Genomic DNA, 24,141 nt, shown 5'->3' with positions numbered 1-24,141 from the left:
TTTTTTCAGGAATCCAATAGGAATCCATTATTGACCATAGAGATTATAGAGAACATCCATCCATGGCCGATCTCGTCGCTGTCAAGTCTCTATTTCTATTTCAATTATGAAGCACCTTCAATGATTTTATGTGAGTTTATAGTGTGGAAGTGATCGTGTGGCGGCGCGGTCTTGGTGATAGGGCTTGTTGGTCGGCTGCACCATGTTCAGCGGAACGGTGCGCGTGAAAGTGTGTGAGGCGACGGGTCTCAGGCCGACCGACTTTCAGAAAAGGCACAACATGACCTTCGGGAAGCCAGGTGAGCCTCATCCGTACGCATAAATCACTCCGGGAAAACCCAGAATAAATCATTACACAAGCTTTTGAAATAACGAAGCATCGAGATGTTATAAATTTACGCTTAAAAAACGCATTACATGTTTACCAAAATGGGTGTTGCTATTATTTGTAAATACGCGATATTTTTGCAGACGATCAGCCTATAGACCCATACGTCTCGATCGACGCCGACGAGCACCATCTAGACCGTTCAAGCACGAAGCCTAAAACTTTTGATCCCGTGTGGAACGAAACTTTTATACATGAGGTGCACAATGTCACTAGGTATGTACAACCACCACTTGTTATAGAAAATGATTTCAAATTGGTTACTTTAAGAAACTAAAACTTTTCTTTTAGTTTGGGTATCACCGTTTTCCATGATGCTGCCATTCCTCCGGATGACTTTGTTGCAAACTGCACAATTCCTTTTGAAGATCTGATACATAGAGATAAGGACGCCACAGATTTTTGGGTGAGTAAATTCACTTTATGAAATGGTTTTCACTCCGTACACTTTTAAGTTAAACTGACAGTAAAATATATCTTCTTTAATCTTGAGATAAGATATGTGGATTTCAACCAGGAGTTGTTATCTAGAATCAGTGCAGTGTTTGTTGTGTGTGATAAATCTGTTTTCATAATTGATAAACAGTCTGAGATATGACTGACTGTTATAGAATGCCATTATGTTTGAGGAAGATGATTCAGTAGTACTTGATAAAGGAATCGTTTGATTCAATGATAAATGTGAATAAATTGTGTCAAAATTATACAACAAATTAATCATATCAAAGTGCTATATAAAAATAGTTGTAGGGAAATTGTGAAATATTTTTTGTTTTTTTAATGATGTGTAACCGACACATATGATGGCTGGTTGGAAGCTGATCCTATGTTCAGATCCACAGTATGCACATCTCGATGAGGAGGTGGGTATTATATATTAATTACATATGTGTTTGTGTCATAATACGTGATTCGTATTGGCAATGATGGAAACATTATCCTCATGGCTTTCCCTACTCTAACTACATGTATAATTAGTTGGTCAGATAAAATGGGAATTATGTTCTGTCAAAACAATGAACAATTACATTTATATTGTTATTTTTAGTTTTTCATTGAAAATTAATGATTTTATATGTGAGGAAGGAACAAAGAAGGGAAACCAAATTTTGTTTATGTAATAAAACTAGAAAACAGGATATTGATTAACATGAGGTGTTATGTACTTTTATGGACCTTTAGCCAATCCAATTAAAATATCAGAAACTGCTTTAATCTTTAATTTAATATTTAATAATTTATAATATATTCACAAACTCTTATGAGAGAAAAATTTGAAAATATACCAGATTAAAGAAAAAAAAAAACATTTGTTACATGGCTGAACTTTCATAAGATTGGTAAATAGACTACAGAACTATGGGTTTAGGCCATTATGTTAATGTAAAAATGTGTGGTTAAGGTATAAAACTAATTTCTGAGATCAATTCCCGTATGTTTAATGGTACTATTTGTATTATTATGTCCATTTGTCTATGATCATGTAGTTTTTATAACTCTAGACAAGCACAAAGTTTGTGTGCTCTTATCTCCTACTGCATTTTTTTGGATTCCTTGCTCATCGATGAATTGCCACAATGGTATGTAAATTGTACAGTGTTACGAATAAATATGAAAATTGATTAGTCACTAAGGATAGGTATGAGGAAATCAGTGATATTTTATTACCTTATGAGCAATTTATTTTAATATTTACTGCTGATAGTGATTATTTTAATTCATTTTCTTTGTCTATAGGTGGATCTTGAACCTCAAGGAAAATTGCATCTGAAAATTGATCTGAAATGGAATTCTCAAGGTGAGTGAACATGTTTGTTGAAATCATTACCAGATGGCATTTAATCATGATTAAGCTAAGATAGAATACTGATTGGCTTTAAAAATATTTCTAATAATAACACTCAAAATATTTTGGGATAATACCAGTTAAATTATTTCAGTTAATGTGTCATCAGTTTCATGAATAATATTAATGATGTAATACAATGTTTTAAAAGATTTTGTATCTGTTTATATGTACTTGTACATATAGACAACAAGTCCATGTGGTGAAGGTAAATAAAGTAAAATGCATAATAATAAACTCTTATGGGCTTGATACTCAGACAACTCGACAGCCCATGATCCTGGTCACACCATGATTTTTTAATTTTGTGATTTTAAAAGAAGTCAAATTTTTGAACAAGTTTTTGTAATTGGGAATCATTACAGTACAATGTGGGAGATTGAGTTTGCCAACAGGATCTTACTTGTATATCTTGTATGTTTTTTAAAATATTATAGTAGTAAACAAGCATGTCTACCTGATGGTAAGTGGCTACTGTCGCCCATGGACTTCTGTATTCAACCCCAGATAAGATTAGTTTCCTACCTGAGGTCGGCCACAGATGCGCCCCTACCCCTTGTGTCTAAGCTGGTATGTTTCTCTTATCAAGAACCAGACCAAACCAGAACGCAGTAGTGCTTAATACTGCTGTTATTAGGCAGAAATAGGTGGGGAGGTGGTGCCGTCGGAATCGAACCAAAGAGGGTTCTACTACTTTCCGTATGATGCTTAACTTTAGTGACCATAAGGAGTAAATGTATATATAACGTGTGGTTAGGGAGCGGCGGGTCGGGCGCGAGCGCGGGCGGCGGGCGGGCGCGCGCGGGCGGCGCGGGGCGCGAGTTCAAGGAGGGCGCGGGCTTCGCGCGCCGCCGCGGGGCGCTGCGCCGCCGCGTGCACCAGGTCAACGGACACAAGTTCATGGCCACCTTCCTCCGCCAGCCCACCTTCTGCAGCCACTGCCGGGAGTTCATATGGTGAGCACCGCCCACATCTACACTTCGTTGTACGCAGACAGCACTAAGAAAACAAGATAATTATAACGAAAGAAAGAAATATATTAGGAGGATCAAAAAGTATTCAAAATTTCGTATGCTGGCGAAATAGTTGTTTATTAAAGAAATCTTAGATAATAAAAATAATTTCCATGATTTTCTAACGGTGTTACAAAATGAAAGATATTATTTTATCAATATCATTTAAGATTTATTTAATAAATAATTATGTTTTGCTGGCAAACAAAATTCTGATTACTTTTCAGTTATTACACCCACTAAAATTAAACTTTTAATGTAACCTAAAATATTTGTATTTTATTATGTGACATTATAAGTATGCACTTTATCTAAAACCAATACATAAAATAATTGGTCAAATATTATTTATGTTCATATTATGAATGTCGGCTACAATTTTCGGAATAATTACATATGTCATTAATATAAGCAGAAATTAAAATGCCATGTAACATCAACACAGCCTCCAATTATGGGAAAGGACATGAGCTTAGTATTTTGACCTAAAAATGGTTACAGCCAATTTGTCATATTATGGTATACATATAAAAGTAAACATATATTTTCAAGATTAATTCAACACTGCTTTATTTTGCTGTATAACAAGTGTACAGGTCATGAATTATGTACACAGTCCTTTATTTGTATGTAATTTGTATTGTAATACATAATTAATATTCAATCAACAGTTTATCTCAGAAGTATGCAAATTTTACTGCTAGAGAATCCATATTAGGTACTACATATGTGTATTTGTTTGCAGGGGTCTCGGCAAGCAAGGGTACCAGTGTCAAGGTAAGTCACAATGGTACTCGTATTTATCTATGATTTTTTTGCCTGATCCAATAGGCACAATAACAGATTTTGGTCTTTTTCCTTTTATGTAACTGTAGGCAAAAATAACAAATGTTATGGCGTCCTGATGACATCACTCCTTAGTGCACAAAGACTGACTGAGACATGGCGACACTCGCTCTAATTGGTGTTTTCTTTAACATTGCCAGCTGCAGTGTATTTTATTTTTATTCTATGGAAAAAATGATTAAACAAAGTTTTTGTTATGATGGCGTCATTTCTTAAAGTTAGTTTAGCATATATTTTTGTCTACAATTATGTATTTCATGATTCCTTAATACTACCATCATACATCGTATATATTATATAAGTGCAATCACTTGTTGCATCTGGGGTATAAAGATGTAGGTACATGGCAATATCGACACGCATTTCAAGTGGCCCAATTGTTAAAATGTTACCTGTTTGTCCGAAAAAATCTAGTCATAATATAGTCTTGTTGGATAGAATGAGGGCATATTAAGCCGTCGCGGCTGTTATCATTGGATAACAGTCGTTAAACTTTATCAAATGTCTCGTGAGCTGCTTTATGTTTAAAAACATTTCACAGGTCATTAACCTTTGTTTTCCTCTACTTATCCTTATACACCATTCTAGAGTATGACAAAGGCACGTCTCAGGTATCGAACAGAATAAAGCTTGCTAAAAGGGTTGCAATTATTCACCTTAAAACCAGATGCACTCAGGGTACCTTTCCAAAAAAGGTATGAGAGGTGCTGAGTTATATATAAGGTTGAATCTAAGCCACGTAAGATGAACAAGCAAAGAAAATGTGCTATGAAAACGCCATAGCTATATCGGTCGCGATCCTAAGCTGTTATTTCTCCATATAAAAAACGCAGCCGTGCTACCAGAGCTAAGTTAAGCAATGACAATCAAACAATGTTGACACATATCCATAGCTTAGCCATCTCTCATACCTCTTGTGGAAAGACACCCTTGTCTGTGTGTAATTAAAAATCTTTAGGATTGTGAATCATTAACATTTTTGCATATTAGATGCTTATAATTTTTATTTTGTTTTGACAGTGTGCACGTGTGTGGTGCATAAGCGATGCCACTCGTCCGTCGTTACCAAATGTCCCGGCATGAAGGAGGAAGTAAGTATCATTTGAATTTTCTGTTATCATACTATTTTTAATGAGCGTGAACCTCGGGATTTTTAATAAAGATATTTAGAGCGCGGCACTACCCACTTAATACCTGGTTAATGACAAGTTCTTTGGTTATCAATTTAGATCTCCTATATATAAATATACTTAAAAGTTCCATTTTAGCCCTCTTGACTTATATGAGAGGTAGGATACAATTTTTGAAGGTGAAAGGGGGTGTAAGGGGCCATACTTTTCCGAGGCATCCCAGTAAACTGGGACTAAAGTCTTCAGCGGTATCGGCATCTGTGATCGACGTCAAGTATGGAACTAATCTTATCTAGGGTTGATTATGTCTATGGGCGGCAGTAGCCACTTACCATCAGATAGACATGTTCGTCTGCTACTTCTATATTATAAAAAAACGGCCCGCGTGGCGGAATGGTCACCATAGCGGTCTGACGCGCTAAGGGTTCCGGGTTCAATTCCCGGCCAGATATCTGAATAATGAATTTAGATATCTGTTCTGCGTCTGGGTGTTTCTTTTCTGTGTTTATGTATTCTTCTCTGTCTATGTCCATGGCATCCACAATAAAGGGAATCCTAGTGTGGGTCTGTGATTATAGAAAGTAGAATCCGGTTATGTATTTTTTTATTATACATGTAGCCCAGGGTAAGAAGGCTTGCTATTAGAGTTATAGTCCGCTCTGAATTTGTTGCGCGCAGGTTTAGTCAGCATATACTCCGTAACGTAAGGGCACACTAGCGCAGCTATGTACCCGTGGGCGAGAGCGGGTAGCGGAGGATGCCGGGGGCGTCCCGCGTTTTTTTTTTTTTTTTTTACAATATAAGAGTAGCAGACGAGCATGCAGTCCACCTGATGGTAAGTGGCTACTGCCGCCCATGGACATCTGTAATCAACCCCAGATAGGATTAGATATTCCTACCTGAGGTCGGCCACAGATGCGCCGCTACCCCTGAGGACTAAGCTGGAACGCCTCGGAAAAGTCTGTCTCCCTTACCACACCCTTCAAACCGGAACACAGCAGCGCCTAGCACTGCTGTTATAAGGCAGAAATAGGTGTGGCGGTGGTGCCGCCGGAGTCGAACCACAAAGGGTTCTACCACCGTCAGTCGTTGTCTTCGTCCCGCCGATATCTACAATTTGCTATTGCGACGCGACTTTTCTATATTCGGAGCGGACTAACAGTTTGGCGCGGACTAAACTAGTGAACTACGAATTGTGTGTGAGTGAGAGTTTTGTGTGTTCGCAGCAACAGCACGGCGGGCTGTGCGTGTCGGGCGGGCAGCGGTTCAACGTGAACGTGCCGCACCGCTTCGTGGTGCACTCGTACAAGCGGTTCACGTTCTGCGACCACTGCGGCTCGCTGCTCTACGGGCTCATCAAGCAGGGGCTGCAGTGCGAAGGTAATGTACTACTGTTGTCTTGTAAATAACTTTTTTTTTAATATATTGCAAAATACGTGAATGTATAGAAGATTGTGTTGAAAATCCTTTCTATTTAAGGTTTCTGAAGATTATGATCTTTTACCCATAATATAAGATATTTTTTAGATATAATATAATTTTTAGAAGTTCTTAACTTCTTCACCTATTAAAAAAAGGTGCAGCGCTACTGTGTGTAAACTGCAATATTCTTATGAGTAAGCAGCAAATCTGTGGTCAATGTAGGACTCCTATTCTATATTGTGCTCAATAAATAGTATATAGATTGCAATGGTCACTTACCATCACATTGTTGCTCGTTTGTCAAAAAAAAAAAATGTAAAAGCACGTATTTCATATTCAAAATTTGTCGAATTTGTCCTCTTCAATTTGTAATTGGCTTGTAGAGTGTAACCTACATACCTCCTTATATCTCTGTATAGAAAACCTAATATTTTAGAGAGGAAAAATAAGAAAAGACAGTTAGGATGTCATGTCAATTGTGTTGATACGAAAATTAATATTTTATGTTTAAATCTTTCATTATTGTTCGCCTACTTTCGTTTGTTAATTGTATATATATAAATCTATAATATAGTGAGTCGTGTAAATAGCTTCGGAGTATCATTTCCAACAACACCATTACACATTCTATATTGGTGACCACCGACTAAAGCACGCCATTTAAGAAGATGGAGAAGTACGCGATACCTGTGGAAGCTACTCTGAACCTTATGGCAAAGCGTATAAGCGAACTTATTAGCGAAGTGGCAGAACTCAAAACTAGTCGGATGCCACGGAATCGGTTGCATTCACGTCCTAGATATAGACATCGCTCCCGTAATCACTCGCGATCAGCGCAACCGCCATCTAACCATCCGCACTGCTGGTACCACTTCACTTACGGGTTACGTGCGAAGAAATGCGTCAAGCCTTGCAGTTTCGTTGACTCGGAAAACTCACTGGGCAGCCGGAATTAGCGGCCAACCACTGCCCTTCATCTACAGGCCGCCTTTTTATTACTGATCGCTACACGAAAATGCTATTCTTAGTGGATACTGGTTCAGACCTGTGTGTTTTCCCGCGTTCAGCTTGCAAGGTGCCCTGTACCAAATCTAGCTTTGACCTTGTAGCAGCCAATGGTTCCGTGATTCATACATATGGTCCCATCCACCTGGATTTGAACCTTGGACTCAGGCGTTCTTTCAAATGGAAATTTACGATAGCCGATGTTACAAAACCAATAATCGGAGTAGATTTTCTAACTCATTATAATCTTCTTGTGGATTGCAAAAATCGGAGACTTATAGATAACACTACCACTCTCACTGTGTCTACCCTATGCATGAAGATTCCTGAGGACGTCGTGTCAGTTAAAGCAGTAGCTGGAGACACCCAATATCACGAGATCCTGCGTGAGTTCCCAGAGGTAACTCGTCCTATGGGTATGGTTACAGCACCCAAACACAACACAGTGCACCACATCAGAACCACACCTGGACCTCCTGTCACCAGCAGACCACGACGTTTGGACCCAGTCCGTCTCAAAGCTGCTAAACAAGAATTCGAGGGTATGATTTCTTCCGGTACTGCTCGCCCTTCAGAAAGCCCTTGGTCCTCAGCCCTGCACCTGGTTAAGAAGAAGGATGACGGATGGAGACCTTGCGGTGATTATAGAGCTCTTAACGCCCGCACCATACCTGACAGGTATCCCATCCGCCACATTCAAGATTTTTCATATCAATTGTCTGGATGCACCATTTTCTCCACTATAGATTTAGTAAAAGCCTACAATCAGATACCTGTCAACCCAGATGATATTCCCAAAACAGCCATAACAACTCCCTTTGGCTTATATGAATTCCCGTTCATGACTTTTGGACTAAGAAATGCTGCACAAACTTTTCAGCGATTCATGGACGAGGTTTTACGCGATTTTGACTTCTGTTATGGTTACTTAGATGATATTTTGATTTTTTCATCTTCTGAAGAGCAGCACAAAAGTCATCTACGCCAGCTTTTACATCGCCTCAAGGAGTACAGTGTGCTTATCAACTCTGCGAAGTGCACATTTGGAAAATCTGAGGTGCAATTTCTTGGATATCTAGTCTCAGCAGATGGAACCAGACCTATGCCAACCAAATTCCAAGCCATCCAAGACTTTACTGCACCTAAGACGGTTAAGGAGCTTCGCCGTTTTCTCGGCATGATTAATTTTTATCGCCGATTCATTCCTAATGCAGCTCAGATCCAGGCACCACTCACCTCAGCACTAGCTGGTCCGAAGATTAAAGGTGCCCATCCAGTCCATATGACGCCCGAGATGACTGAAGCATTTCAGCGTTGTAAGGATTCGCTTGTCCAAGCTACGCAATTAGCACACCCAGACCCTTCTGCTGAACTAGCCATTACAACTGACGCTTCTGACTCAGGCATAGGCGCTGTTTTGCAACAAAGGAAAAACAAAGATTGGGAACCACTTGCTTTCTTCTCTCACAAACTAACACCATCGCAAAAGAAGTATAGTCCATATGACCGCGAATTATTAGCCATATATGAGGCAATCAAGTATTTCCGTCATATGATAGAAGCAAGACACTTTGTTATTTACACCGATCACAAACCCTTGACGTTTGCATTTTCCTTAAATAGAGATAAATGTTCACCAAGACAATTTCGATACCTTGACTTTATCTCCCAATTCACGACTAACATTAAATTTATACCAGGTCGTGACAATGTTGTGGCCGATACACTATCCAGAGTAGAGGAAATTGGCTCATCTATTGATTATGAGGAGCTTGCACGATCTCAGGAAACTGACCCTGAACTGCAAGACCTGCTTCAACATGGGTCATCTTTGCGACTTGAGAAGGTGCAGATCCCCCAGTCGCGTCGAACACTTTACTGTGACACTTCAACAACATTACCACGTCCATTCGTAACACCTACCTTTCGCCGACAAGTCTTTGACTCCCTACACAGTCTGAGTCACCCAGGAGCAGCAGCTACAGTGCGACTGGTAACACAAAGATTTGTCTGGCCAGGGATTCGCAAAACTTGTAGAGAGTGGTCACGTGAATGTCTACACTGCCAACGCAGTAAAGTTTACCGCCATACCTCATCTCCTCTTTCCCCTATCATTACCCCTACTTCAAGGTTCTCTCATATTCACCTTGACATCGTCGGTCCACTACCACCTTCATCTGATTTCACATACTGTCTCACCGTCATCGACAGGTTCACGCGATGGCCTGAGGCTATCCCGCTCAAAAACATTACCGCTGAGACCTGCGCATCCGCCCTTGTGTCTGGTTGGTTTGCCCGATTTGGATGTCCACTAAAAATCACCACAGACAGAGGTCGACAGTTCGAGTCCCATCTATTCAATGCACTTTCATCCATGGTTGGAGCTAAACATTTCAGAACGACCGCATATCATCCATCAGCCAATGGTATGATCGAACGTCTGCATCGCCAATTAAAAGCTGCGATTATGTGCCACAACTCTTCCAACTGGACTGAGGTTCTTCCCTTCGTGTTACTCGGCATACGAAGTGCATGGAAGGAAGACCTTCAGACATCTTCAGCAGAGCTGGTTTATGGCGAACCTCTTCGCCTTCCAGGTCAGTTCATAGCTCCATCCAATGACCACACCACTGGAGACATCACTACTCTAGTAACTCGTCTGCGCACTAGCCTAGCCAATCTCACACCAAAACCAGCATCTTGGCACAGGAATAGTCCGTTCTACATCCCACGTGACTTGAAAGACTCATCACACGTCTTCCTGCGGCAGGACCATGTTCGAAGACCGCTGGAACCGCCTTACTCAGGTCCACATAAAGTCGTCGAGCGCAACTCTAAATATTTCAAAATTATTATGTCAGGAAAGACAGTTACAGTCTCGATTGATCGACTCAAACCAGCCTATCTGATGCGTGAAGCAGATGTACTGCCTGCTGAACCTGCTCAACCAGCTCCAGAAGTCAAGAGAACAAGAAGCGGAAGAAAAGTTACATTCCCAGACTATTATCGATCGCAGTAGCGATCTCGGTGGGGGAGTACTGTAGAGTGTAACCTACATACCTCCTTATATCTCTGTATAGAAAACCTAATATTTTAGAGAGGAAAAATAAGAAAAGACAGTTAGGATGTCATGTCAATTGTGTTGATACGAAAATTAATATTTTATGTTTAAATCTTTCATTATTGTTCGCCTACTTTCGTTTGTTAATTGTATATATATAAATCTATAATATAGTGAGTCGTGTAAATAGCTTCGGAGTATCATTTCCAACAACACCATTACACATTCTATAGGCTAAACACTACTTTCTTGTAAGTAAAGTTTAAGTATTCAAAATTACAATACAACTATAGAAGGCATATCGTATTGCAGTATGCTCGATGAACGTGCACAAGCGTTGCCAGAAGAACGTGGCGAACAACTGCGGCATCAACACGAAGGCGATGGCCGCCATCCTCAACGAGATGGGCATCTCGCCCGACAAGAACCCGCGCCCCAGGGCCTCCAAGGTATGATAACTTAACAATTATCTTACACGTTTAAGAAAATAAATTGAATTATTTCCCTTGTACTAAGTGGATGTCTATTATACTAAGTGCTGTTAAAAATACTTTGCCAGTATGGTGCATTACATATGATTTAAACCTTTGTTAGTATGCGAAGAGGATGCGATAGTATTAAGCAGTTAGATGTTCTGATTAAGATTATAGCTAAAGTTTCATAAGGGGAGGAGGGGAGGAGGTATAAACAATATGTGATATAATATTTCGTGAGTCAACTTGGGACGCATCATCGCTATTCCGCCTAATAAAAGAGTCAAAGAAGTCATATTTTCCTTTGAATTTGAATTCTATTCTAATTTAATACTCATGGATAGAAATTCTATGTGGCCGACCTCAGGTAGGACTGACTAAATTGAAGATTGATTATAGATGTTTATGGGTGGCAGACCTCTTACTAATAGAAAAAGATTTCTTTTTATAAAATAAGTGTAGTAGTCGAGCATGCAGTCCACCTAATGATAAGTGACTACTGTCGCCCATGGTCATCTGTAATCAACCCCAGATAAGATTAGATTTCCATCTGAGGTCGGCCACCTCTGTGCCTCCCTGAAGACTAAGCTGGAATGCCTCGGAAAAGGATGTCTCCCTTACCACACACACATTTATACTAATTATATTTCCTAAAGTGGGTCGTATCCAAAGCAGCCTCGCTTCGGATCCTAAAGCTTCTTGGACGCTTATAAGGTCTAAGAAAGGTAACTAACCAAAACAAATTAGTAACGGACGAATTAGTAAGACGGGCGAGCTTCATCAGATCAGGAGTATGCTGAGGAGTTTGCAAGATTTTTTCAAACGGTGTACAAACCTGTGCTCGCTCGCACCGAGTCGCGTCGCAATATCAAAATGTAGATACGAGGGTGCGTTTTTAAGTCCGCGGAATGTTAGGGTTGGAGGGGGGATAGCGGGCTCGTTAAGGGCGGTACGTGTTAAGTTACTCATAAATAGTATAAATATAAAGTTTTATCACAATTGCATCATTAGTTTTAAAACTATCGACAATTAAACAACTCAATCCGGAAGAAAATTGGAAGTATGGAGAAAATCGAGCATCGCGCCGTTATAAAGTTCCTTACCAAGCAAGGAAAGTCTGTGCAAATCATAATGGAAGAGATGTCATCGGTTTACGGGGACTCTTGCCCTGGAAAAACGATGGTTTACAAGTGGAACAACCTTTTTAAGCAAGGCAGGGATTCACTTGAAGACGACCCACGACCAGGACGGTCTGTTGAGGTGACCATTCCGGAAACGATAGCGGAAATCGAAAAATTAGTACTGGAAGATGCTCGGCTAAAGAAGAAACAGCTTGCAGAAATGGTTGGAGTATCGGATACAACCATTTTTAAAATTCTGCATGACCATCTTGGCATGACTAAGGTCAGCGCGCGGTGGGTGCCGAGAATGCTCACGCCGCCTCAGAAACAACAGCGCGTTGAATGTTCCCGTGCGTTTTTGAACCTCTGTGGAGAAGATAAGGATATTGTACTGAATCGAATTGTTACTGGTGATGAAACTTGGGTTCACCATTATGAACCTGAGTCTAAACAAGACTCCATGCAGTGGCATAAAAAGGGTACAGCACCTCCTAAAAAGTTTAAGGTGTCACAATCGGCCGGCAAACTCATGGCGACAGTCTTTTGGGATGCAGAAGGAATTTTGTTAATAGATTACAAAGATAAAGGTGTCTCTATAACCGGAGAATATTACGCAACAATCTTGGAGCGGTTAAAAGAAGCCATCAAAGAAAAAAGACGAGGAAAATTATCCAGAGGTGTCCTGCTGTTGCACGACAATGCGCCCGTACACAAGAGCCGTATTGCACTGGCTGCCCTGCATAAGGTGGGCTTTGATATTTTAAATCACCCACCCTATAGTCCAGACCTGGCTCCCAGCGATTATTATCTCTTTCCAAAAATGAAAAAAGAGCTTCGTGGAAAGAAATTTTCTACAGACGAAGAAGTAAAGGACGCAATTTCCTCGTATTTTTCCGACAAGGACAAAACATTTTTTTATGAGGGTTTAAATAAGTTAATACAAAGATCTGAAAAATGCATTCGTCTTGCAGGAGAATATGTAGAAAAAGAAAAATAATTTTGACATTTTATTTTCGCTCCTTGTCCCTCATTCCGCGAACTTAAAAACGTACCCTCGTATTAGTGGGACGAAGACGGCGCGGGATCTCCCGGCACCCTCTGCTGAGCTGGTACATAGTTCAATTACTGTGCACGGGTACATAGCGCTCTTACTTTGCTACGGAATATATGCTTGTAGTTGTGTTCGACCGTACTGGCTCTCTGACTACACGTGCCCCCAACAACTTCCGAGCGGAATAGACGTTTAGCGCGGACTCTACCGCATAGGAGGCTTATAGGAGGGGTATTCAAAATTTGTCATCATTGTCATTGTGTCACTTCCAGTACCAGAACACGGCGCTGCTGGAGGGCCCGCCGGAGCTGGCCTCGTCGGGCGACTCCGACGCCAAGGACCTCGACAAGCACGACGACAAAGGTCGGTCTTAATGAGCTTCGTATATATACCTCATGTTTATCTATCCATAACATTATTAGTATATTATATTTATTTATTATATACGCTGTGCAGGTTATATGTGTTGCTTATTAAAGCGAGGTTGCAGGAACTGTATTTTGGTATATTGGCGGCCAAAGATTCGTTTCACTTTACAATATGTTCATAAAATATTGGTATTTTCGTCCCTACCCAATAGAGGTAATTATGACTGATAATGAATTATATAACACGTCTTATAGATATGTGTTAACAATGTACATGCCAAATTCATAAACAATAAAATATTTAGGATACAAATTTTCATTCATAATTTTCTTAACTGCCTGGCCTGATAGGATCGAACGTTATACAATGTTAGGCAGCCTGGAAAATAAATGTTTTCAAAAGAATTGGTTTACGCTCTAATATTATTTTTTTAAAAGTGTAGTTCATTTCTAATCTAACTTTCGACTCCAAAATACAGTTCATCTGGTCTTGACTCGTAGTAGTGAGCTGTATGCATGTTTAATGTTTAAACGTGGTTAGTAAAAGTATTATTTATATGTGATAGCTTGTAGTGCAGCATACATGTATGACATTAGACGCTAGATTAACATTTTATTTGTAGAGATCGCAATATTTTATTGTGTTTACAGTATTAATAAATTTTATTATTACAAATTGGTTCTAATTTTTTTGCTTAAACCTACTCTTATAAAATTTAACCTAATGTATTTTTTTCAAATATTCTTCTATATTTTTTTAATTTAGACTAGTCATATACATTCAATTATTATGTTTTACAGAGTTATTGCAATTATTTGCATTTGAGGTTCATTAAATATGCAGTAAGCAAGCCCATATAGTGTTGACTTGATGTCCTATGAATAAAATATTGCAATGAAATCACAAATCTCTACAAATACAACATGTCATCTTCTTGTGAATAAACATTTATTACGCTTATTTTTTAACTTTATGTTTATTTATATAATATAACAGAAAATAATAATTTTAATGAAATACAGAAATTTTTGTGATGTTAAATTTGCTTGCACTTGTAGTGTCATTACTCAGTTATCAATTACATTATACACGTCTTTATTCCTTATAGTTGTGGTCAACCGTACTATAGTGTTATTTGCTTTTACATTATTTATTTGGGCAACCACACAGTAGGTGTATTTGTTAAGTAAATGCCCCTAGCGTTCGTCTTAACACAAAGTAAATCATCAAGTGGACCGTGGTATATGGGTTGGACATTCAAATGTTTTTAGTTTATAGATAAAATACATGTGCCATTTATTTTTAAATGTCTCAAGAAGAGGAGGTTCTCACGTTTTAAGTATTTTATATAAGTAGAAATGTAATATTTATCTTAAACATATTACATAATGATATTACGACCATAGGATACGTTCAAATATTGAATGAAAGTATGAAGATTTTGAGGACCTCCTTTTTATACTTTTATATTATATTTTCAAATAAAGTAGAAACTCGATTAACCGGCCTATTTCTTGTTATGAGGAATCCGGATATACGCAAATTAAAGCTAAAATGCGATTCAGAATTAATGCAGTCACTAAAACACTCTTTTTCTTCACCGAAAAGTGGTGTAGCCGTTGCAATCGTTAAAACGCCAATCGCAAAAGCGTAGCCAGCCTGCAAAGACTACAAAATTGACTGGCAGTCTCGCGTGGTGAATTATGGCCTAATCCTTCTCATTCTGAGACGAGACCCGTGCCGAGCAGTGGGACAGTAATGGGTTGATGATGATGGTTGGCAGTCAAAAGTGCCATTATCCAGATTATTATCCAATTATCCAGATAATTGCAAATCTCTATAATTGTGGTCCGGATAGTCGAGTCCCTACTTAAGTTATATTTTGAAATATGTTTTATACATATGTTGTCGTATGTGTGTTGATGTGCCTCCTGTCCGCTAGGAGCGTGCGTGGCGGAGTGGCCGGCGGACATATTCTCGTGCTACGAGCGAGGTGCACCTTTGTTTGTTGTTGTCGGGGCTTTAGGTGGCGGGTGTTGCTGGCTGCTCAACTCGATACATTATAATATTAGTTGCATTTTATAGAAGGCTTGTTTAGTTTTGGTTTTGTTGTGGAAGTTGGTATGAATGAAAAGAAAATATAGGATGATTTATTTTGTAAAAAAAAATATTTTTCTAAGAAATTTAGAATGAATAATAAACGCAAGTGTTTGAAACTTGGAAAGTATGAGAATAACAAAATACTTTAGAGTTTAAACTTAAGCATAAAATTTAATATGGACCAACTTTCACTAACAAATCCTGTAGTTTAAATTGCAGATGATATTATAATATAGACGAATAAAATTTATTACTTAAGAACAAGTCAATAATATAATATCATCATTGTAAATTATTTTTTATATTAATCTTGTGACGTCTGGATTAATTTTTGACAATATAGATAAGCTGAAGGAAGCCATCCCGTGGCGGTCGCACTGGGACGATCTCGAGGACATATTTGGGTGTAAACAAGGTTCTTGTAACTATATTACGCTATACTTCCCAACGGAGAGCTTGACGTCATCACACGACTACACTAAACACTACACGAAATGCTAATAGAGATTAGCATTAATATTGTAATGCTTTGTTCAATAAATAAAGCATAGTTAACAGACACTAGTGTAATTTACTACTTCTTAGATTATTACAATCATTGCTTCTGTATTTGCTTTTTAACGGTCCTAAATATGAAGTTTACAAGTTAACCTGACAATAATGCTTCAAGAAAAAAGAAACTTCTCTTTTAATACCATGACTTTACATAGTAGACATATCACTACTTAAAAAGTAAAAATAATTTATTAATTAGAATGTCTCAAACGCTACAGACGCTTCAATATTTATTGCACTGTGGCTGAGTAGAAAAGTTGCAAGAATCACAAAATCACACATACACAATCATAAAAAAATATATTTATATGCAGCTAGGGAGGTGCCACTCAAACTGGTATCGATCTGTCTTCAAAACAATCGATTAAAACACTAGTAGATAGTACGCTCCATGGGCGTATCTAAGGGGGGCTTAGGTGGCCCCTTAGCATAAGTGAGACAAAATAAATAAGAGGATTTTTTTAAAATATGTACATTGAATCCGCCCCCGATTGGCGCAAAATCCACATTACGCCCAATTTGAAACCCTTCTACAAGCTGTAGTTACGTCCATGGCACAATTCACCACACAAGGCCTTAATAACCTTATACTCGCGTTCTCGGAGCTCCGTTGGCAAGGCTTGTGGTGTCGGGGTGGAGTTGCCCGGAGCCGCTCGGGGCCGCTCGGAGTCGCTCGGAGTCGCTCGGGGCCGCTCGAGCCGCTCGGGGCCGCTCGGCAGTCACTGGGTCGGTTTGCAGGTGAGGAGCTCGGTGACGGCGGCCGGGACAAGGTCACACTCGAGGACTTCCACTTCATCAAGGTGCTCGGCAAGGGCTCCTTCGGGAAGGTCATGCTCGCGGAGAAGAAGGGCACCGAGGAGGTATGTTGGACGGTTGAGGGTTGGGTGTGTGTGTGTGGGGTTTGTGTTGTTGCTTGCGGGTAATTGATTTGGATGTATTTAATATTGTTGCAATGAAAGGTTTAAGTGACTTTTATTTTAGTTATAAAGGGGTGGTAGTTGGTAATTGATTATTATGTATTTTTAAATATTTTTTTACTTTTATTCATATATTTATAAAAAATAAATGAAATTGATTAGGGATTTTTAAATAATTGCTATTTTGTATATTGCCATTGTTTGTCATGATATATTTTTATGTACTATACTATATTTCAAGAGATATAGTCTGTTCTGATCATCTGTCGAAGTTTCGTTCGCCGTAATTTTGGTACCGACATTAGGATTTACAATATTATTAAAGTATTTCAAATTCAGAAAATCGCCGAAGTTTTGAACGAAACTTCGTCCGAAACTACGCATATCGCGCGTACAATGTTGAACATTGTTACGGTAATGTACGCGTCCGTAATTACGTCGACGAGTGACGTATAGCGTGTGATGCGTGACGTATAACGTGTGACGCGTGACGTATAACGTGCGATACGTGTATGTGTGCGTGCGCCGGCGCGTATGTACGTCGACGTATAATGTGTGTCACGTGCGTGTGTGCGTGGTGTGCGCAGGTGTACGCGGTGAAGGTGCTGAAGAAGGACGCGATAGTGCAGGACGACGACGTGGAGTGCACGCTGACGGAGCGGCGCGTGCTGGCGCTGGCGGCGCGCCACCCCTTCCTCACGGCGCTGCACTGCGCCTTCCAGACGCCGGACCGGCTGTTCTTCGTCATGGAGTACGTGGACGGCGGCGATCTCATGTTCCAGATACAGCGCGCGCGCAAGTTCGACGAGCCGAGGGCTAGGTAATATAACGCTTATTTACCCACTAAGTTATGGAATGCTTAGATACTCGCCGTGTACAGACATATAATGTATTTGGTACTCTCCACGATCCACGTCCTTCACCTATTCTTCACCTGTACTCGTTATTGTTTAGGGAGTTACTCTGATATTATTCTCGAGTATCAAAATGACATGATATGTTGCAAAAGTGTATCCTAGATGTGTAGACCCTTATTTCCCATTTTACCTATGCCTGTTTAGTTTTTAAACATAAACCCTCTCTTTACACCTTTTATATAAACTTGCTAATTTAATGCAATTTTTTTTTTACTCAAGTTACTAATCCATTACTAAATGTATTTCGTATATGTAACCCATATTTATATCTCTACAAAAATATCTCGCAATGCATGCGAATGTGATCCGCAGTGAATATTTATAATTCTTATTATGAACATCTGACTGATAAATTTGCTTTGGATGCCTAGCTGGTTTCGGACACTTATTATAATACAGTTATTGTGATCCCGTGTAACGTGATGCAGATTCTACGCGGCGGAGGTGACGCTGGCGCTGCAGTTCCTGCACTCGCACGGCGTCATCTACCGCGACCTGAAGCTGGACAACATCCTGCTCGACAGCGACGGACACTGCAAGCTCGCGGACTTCGGCATGTGCAAGGAGGGCATCATCGGTAAACACCAAATACACTTACAACATTCTGTAGATAAATATAGAAATCAGTTAATAATCATTTGTCTGTTTTTTTAGTGTTACACAGTTTTGTGAGCGTATTGATCCGTAATGTTGACTTCAAAAGGTTGATTATAAAACTTGATGATGATTTAAAAACTTGATTATATTGTTATTATTATATTGTTATTGTTGTGAAATGGGTATTTATCAAATAAAACTATGTGAAAGTAGGTGTATTTTTAAATTTAAATGGATTTTAGAATTTAGAAAGTAAATAACGTTTGTTATTGTAGATGGCGCCACAACCACAACTTTCTGCGGCACTCCGGATTACATAGCTCCTGAGGTTAGTAATAATTATGAATATTTTTGCTATTTTTATTCATGTTCATTTGTTAATTTCAGTGTACAATTCAGAATATTTAGTTCTGTATGTGTCACGTATCATCTAGTACAGTGTCTTTCAAAGATATAGATTTTGAACCTCTGGTCTGGTGCAACCGACGCGGATAACCAACGAGTGTCTAATGCCGCACAAGCACCTCTGACGTTTGCCAAACATCTGCAATATTTAGCTTAATCAAAAGTTTTGCCACAAGCGCCTGCAAACTTACACAAGTTAAGCGCACACGTTACCCACACGTTTGAAATTACGATTGGCGAATAGACGATACGGCAAGTGTTGCGTTCGGTTTCATTTAAATCATCTCAACATTTTCATAAAAAAATAATCTTTTTTGACACGCTTTTATTTTTGTTTATGTATTAATTATTTCCGCCTATTATATGTTATATGGGATGACTAAGGAGTGACTGAGTAATGTTGGCTTGTTACAGATCCTGCAGGAGCAAGAGTACGGCGCGTCGGTGGACTGGTGGGCGCTGGGCGTGCTGCTGTACGAGATGCTGGCGGGGCAGCCGCCCTTCGAGGCGGACAACGAGGACGACCTGTTCGAGAGCATCCTGCACGACGACGTGCTCTACCCCGTCTGGCTCTCCAAGGACGCCGTCTCCATACTCAAAGGTAAAGTCCGCGCCAAACTTCTAGTCTGCTCTGAAGTGGTTGCGCGCAGGTTTAAATAGCATATACTCCGTAATGTAAGGGCACTCTATGTACGCGTGGGCGAGAGCGGGCAGCGGAAGGTGCCGGGGGGTACCCGCGCTGTCTTCGTCCCGCTGATATCTACAAATTGCTATTTAGACGCCACTCGTTTCTATATTCGGAGCGAACTAAAATTTGCGTCGTATCTTATATGTAGTGGACTTGAGTAATAAGGTTTTTTTTTATCTACAATGGGATATATTTAAATTATTTTTACTAATATCATTATTTTATTTTAGGGGTTTTATTTATTTTGTCGAGTTGTATCTATGGACAGTGGCAAGGCAAAAATAATATATTCACTCAAAACCAGTGACTGTGGTTAAGTGTATTCTGATCACAACCATATATTAATTTACAAATAATATTTGTAAATGTATTGTGTTGTGTTTCTTCTCCATAACGAAACACCTTGTGAAGTGACGGTTGTTGTATTGACATTCAAGAAACACCTAATTTGAATAAAAAAAAATGATTTGATTTGCTTTGATTTTAGGGTTCATGACGAAGAACCCGCAGCGGCGGCTGGGCGTGGCGGGCGGCGAGGAGAGCATCCAGGCGCACGCGTTCTTCCGCGACGTGGACTGGCCCGCGCTCGAGCAGCGCCGTCTGCGCCCGCCCTTCCGCCCTAAAGTGGTACGTGGCCCTTTATACCTTAACCTAATGAACGACGCTTGAGGATTATGACGTCAAGTTGGTACGTACGCACGAGTTTACCTCCTTAGCGACGTCATGAACGCCGCGTGAAGATTATTATCACGTAATGGTGGTGTGTACGCATGCGGCCCTTGAAGCAATAAGAAAAAGAGGTTACGAATATGTGGAACTATAATTTTATAGGTTTACCAGCTTTTGTACGCATTAATCATATTTTAATTTAAACGAAGTATAAGCACAATATTATCCATTTAGTACAATTTTCAAAAGCAATAAAGTATGTTTCATAATTTTTAATCAGAAAGAAGTAGCCAAATATTTAGTTTCATAAAACTTGCTTTCTTACTGGCAAGATTGGCGCATACGTTACAAACTGTCAACCCCTGTATAACCTGTTTATGGGAGTCATCACTTTCAATTCAATCACTTACTATATGGAGTCAGAAATAATGCCTAAGATAATGTATTACAAATCCAATCCAAACGTGTTGAGGAAACATGTTGAACGTGTCGCAATGTGTTCCAGAAGAGCAAGCGCGAGGCGGCCAATTTCGACGCGGAGTTCACCAAGGAGGAGCCCACGCTCACGCCCGTCGCCGTCGACATCGTGCGCGCCATCAACCAGGTACGCACACATGCAGACACACACACACACGCGTACACATACACATGCACACATATACGCGCACGTGCACATGGACACGTGTACACGCAAATACCTGCGCGCACCACACACCCACACTCTAACATGTACATAGGACCGTACACACGCTAACGAACGTACAGAATAAAATTATACTGTGTACTGTGTGTTTCGTGGTGGTAGGACTATGATGTTTGCCAGTGGCTTGAAGTAATAGCATAAGCAAGCTCCTGTTGTAGCTATCCTGTAACACTAGAGTGTCGAGAGTGCGCTAAGGCTGATCCACTTTTTGCGGCGCCTCAACTTGGTACTCAGGAGTGGCATCAGTGTTCCATTTTAAGTAGAAATCTGACATCAATAACATTATAAGTAATGTGTATCATACTTTGGGAAATTAAATTAAATTTTAATGTATGTGAAACATTGCAGGAGGAGTTCCGCGGGTTCTCGTTCGTGAACAAGGACTACATCCCGTCGCCGTCGAGTGACACCAAGCCGCCGGTGGCCTGAGCCGCGCCGCCCCGCCCCCCGCGGCCCCGCCCCCGCCCGGCACGCCCCCGGAGGCCCCGCCCCGCGCGGCCCCGCCCCCGGGTGGCGGACGCGACGCTATCGTGATCGGTCGTCGCGGTTTGCGATCGTAATCCGTAAGAGTTCTTTATGTATGACGGACCGACGAACCGAAGCGGACTAACCGAACGGGTGACAACTATTTTCGTGACGTACTAATGTTCCAATTTAAATCTTTTGCTGTCCGGGACGCTCAGGCACGTGTGGCGTTCTGGAAACGAGCTAATAGCTAATTGGTCACAGATCTCGATATCTGTACCGCATTGAGGTGTGTTCGGTTTGTACTGTAAAACCATATTGATTTTGTAAATGTTTAAAGTGTTACTATTAAAGATACTTTGAACGTTTAGACATAGATTTGAAGAGAAACTATTATAAATTAAAGTAACGTATGTAGCTACGTACTAAAGTAGTATAGCGCGAGTGAGCTTAGTCCGCTTCAGTCCGCCGTCCGCCGCGATCGCCGGACCCTCGCGATTTAGTATTAACTTCGATCGAAGTATTATTTTGTTTTGTTTGTCGTTCCGTAAGTTGTTTGAATGTCTGTCTCTTAGCGTTAGCGTAGGTTAGGCGTTTCGGCTTCGGGGGTCCGCGACTGTGCGTTTTTGCGATTCTTGTCCTCTCTCAAACTTCTCATTTAGTCGTAGATGGAACATCACACCGGGGTCCCTATTCCGTGATCGCCTTCGTAATACATTAACAAATATTTATATTAATTTTTAAGTGATAAAATCTCTGTCGTTTAAGTTCACTTACGGAATAGTCACCCCGACTGCGTCATCGCATAATATCGTATCGTAGTGCGAAGTAAGCGAGTACCTCAGTAATCGTTAAAGGAGTATATTATATGCGTTATATAGATATACCTCGAAACAGAGTATAAAGGAAGTTGCCAAAATGTTTTAACACGATTTGTTTCTTATGAGATTCTGTCCACGTATCGAACACTAGCCAGATTGTTTAGCACATATGGTCCTGTGTTAGGGTATCGCATAAGACACCACGAAGCTTGTTGGAATATGTTAAAATAATTATATGAATTTATATTGAAAAGTTTGCTAGTCGGCCGTTTAGTATCTACGCGTTGTTGAAGATTTAAATCTCGAAAATAGTTTATTAACGGTTTACTTTTTGAAAGGAATCAAAATTATATTTATAATTATGATAAGTTTTAACATGGATTTAACGGAAAGCTTGTTATTTTTGGCTAAACATGTAAAATGCTATCACACATGTCTACTGTTACATGCAAAAAAATTGTAAAACTAAAAAAAAAAACTAAAAATCTAATTGGTTTGGTAATAAAATACACAAATCTTTCTTGAGATTAAATTTCCTCTAATAAAAGTATATATTTGTGAAGAGGTTAAAGCAATTATATTATTGATTGTTGTAAATATAAAAAAAAAACTTAACGCATATGGTAAGGTTACTAGCGGACGCGAGTGTTGCCATATCTTCGATAGATAAATTACCCACTTGAGGGTAGTTTATTACGATGGCAACACTGGTCGCGGAGAGTTCGCGGGAGGAATCAGTAAACCCCACTTGCATTAGTAGCGTGTTATTATTGTACTTCGTGTGTGTGTGCGGCGCGTGGCCGTGTGTGTGTGTAGGGGTCGCTAGGATCGCTGCCGGGTTCCGTTCCGATTCACTGTTATTTATACGTTGAATATATTTATAGAAGGATTTGAAAATAGTGATTTGGTTTAGGTTACGGTATTTTTTTAGTTATCAGCACGTCAATAATGTTTAATCTTGCCATTTTGTTGTATAAAGATATAACTGCATCAAAATATAGAATAGTATCAAATATTTGCTGTATTAGTTTAATGGGAGAAATATTTACCTAAGGCGTTCTCTTAGCCTCTTAGTCAGGGGTAGCGGAGCATCTGTGGCCGACCTTAGATAGAACTAATCTTATCTGAGGTAGACTACAGATATTCATCGGCGGCAGTGGCTACTTACCATTCAGCTGAACTGCACGTTGTTTAGCTAGTACTTTATTGTAAAAAAATACACCTTCACAAATCACTATTTTCAACATCATTCATTATCAGGAACATAGTCAAACTTAATTAGCGCTAAGTGTATCTTGGTTTCTGTATTATTTACCGAGCAGGTGCTTTTTTGATAGTGAGTACGTTTCGTTTAACATATTATTATAATTATATTATTGTCGTTTAGTGATCGCACTAGGTTCGTAGTGGGTTCCTGTGGGTGTTTCGCTTCTAGTCCTGCGTTGTGTAATACGTTAGAACCGGGGTAACACATAACACTGCATTGTATTATATGGGAAATAAGCACGTATATTTCATTGTTATTTTATATTGATGAAAAGATGTATTACGCGGTTTAGTCTTACATAAAATTCAAGTG

The 24,141-nt window shown here is 39.8% G+C and overlaps 1 protein-coding gene across 3 annotated transcripts; it reads left to right on the top strand.

Annotated features, from left to right (window-relative positions):
- Positions 1–46: 46 nt before the first annotated feature.
- Positions 47–24,141, top strand: Pkc98E (Protein kinase C). Of its 3 annotated transcripts, XM_073073483.1 has the most exons (20): positions 47–299; positions 472–604; positions 680–794; positions 2,126–2,186; positions 2,992–3,190; positions 3,993–4,024; positions 5,114–5,184; positions 6,450–6,603; positions 11,024–11,160; positions 13,629–13,719; positions 15,668–15,718; positions 16,169–16,240; positions 17,119–17,240; positions 17,885–18,117; positions 18,643–18,791; positions 19,087–19,139; positions 19,631–19,817; positions 20,392–20,531; positions 21,079–21,177; positions 21,625–24,141. In XM_073073483.1, exons 1-20 carry the CDS (start codon positions 203–205, stop codon positions 21,703–21,705), a joined length of 2,277 nt encoding a protein of 758 aa, XP_072929584.1. In that variant the 5' UTR covers positions 47–202; the 3' UTR covers positions 21,706–24,141. The 3 variants fall into 3 exon arrangements, with proteins under 3 accessions (XP_072929584.1, XP_072929586.1, XP_072929587.1); XM_073073485.1 differs by lacking the exon at positions 15,668–15,718; XM_073073486.1 differs by lacking the exons at positions 15,668–15,718; positions 16,169–16,240.

The sequence above is a fragment of the Epargyreus clarus genome, unplaced genomic scaffold (assembly GCF_041222505.1).
Source record: "Epargyreus clarus isolate Ecla_fem2 unplaced genomic scaffold, WU_Ecla_fem_2.2 ptg000006l, whole genome shotgun sequence".
Taxonomy (NCBI): domain Eukaryota; kingdom Metazoa; phylum Arthropoda; class Insecta; order Lepidoptera; family Hesperiidae; genus Epargyreus; species Epargyreus clarus.
The sequence above is the reverse complement of the archived record's forward strand: the minus strand, read 5'-3'. Positions and strand labels throughout refer to the sequence as shown.

Coding starts and splice junctions, on each gene's coding strand:
- Pkc98E (XM_073073483.1), top strand. CDS start 203: ATGTTCAGCGGAACGGTGCGCGTGAAAGTGTGTGAGGCGACGGGTCTC. Junction 4,025..5,113: donor GCAAGGGTACCAGTGTCAAG/GTAAGTCACAAT, acceptor TTGTTTTGACAG/TGTGCACGTGTGTGGTGCAT. Junction 13,720..15,667: donor CGACAAGCACGACGACAAAG/GTCGGTCTTAAT, acceptor CCTGTCCGCTAG/GAGCGTGCGTGGCGGAGTGG.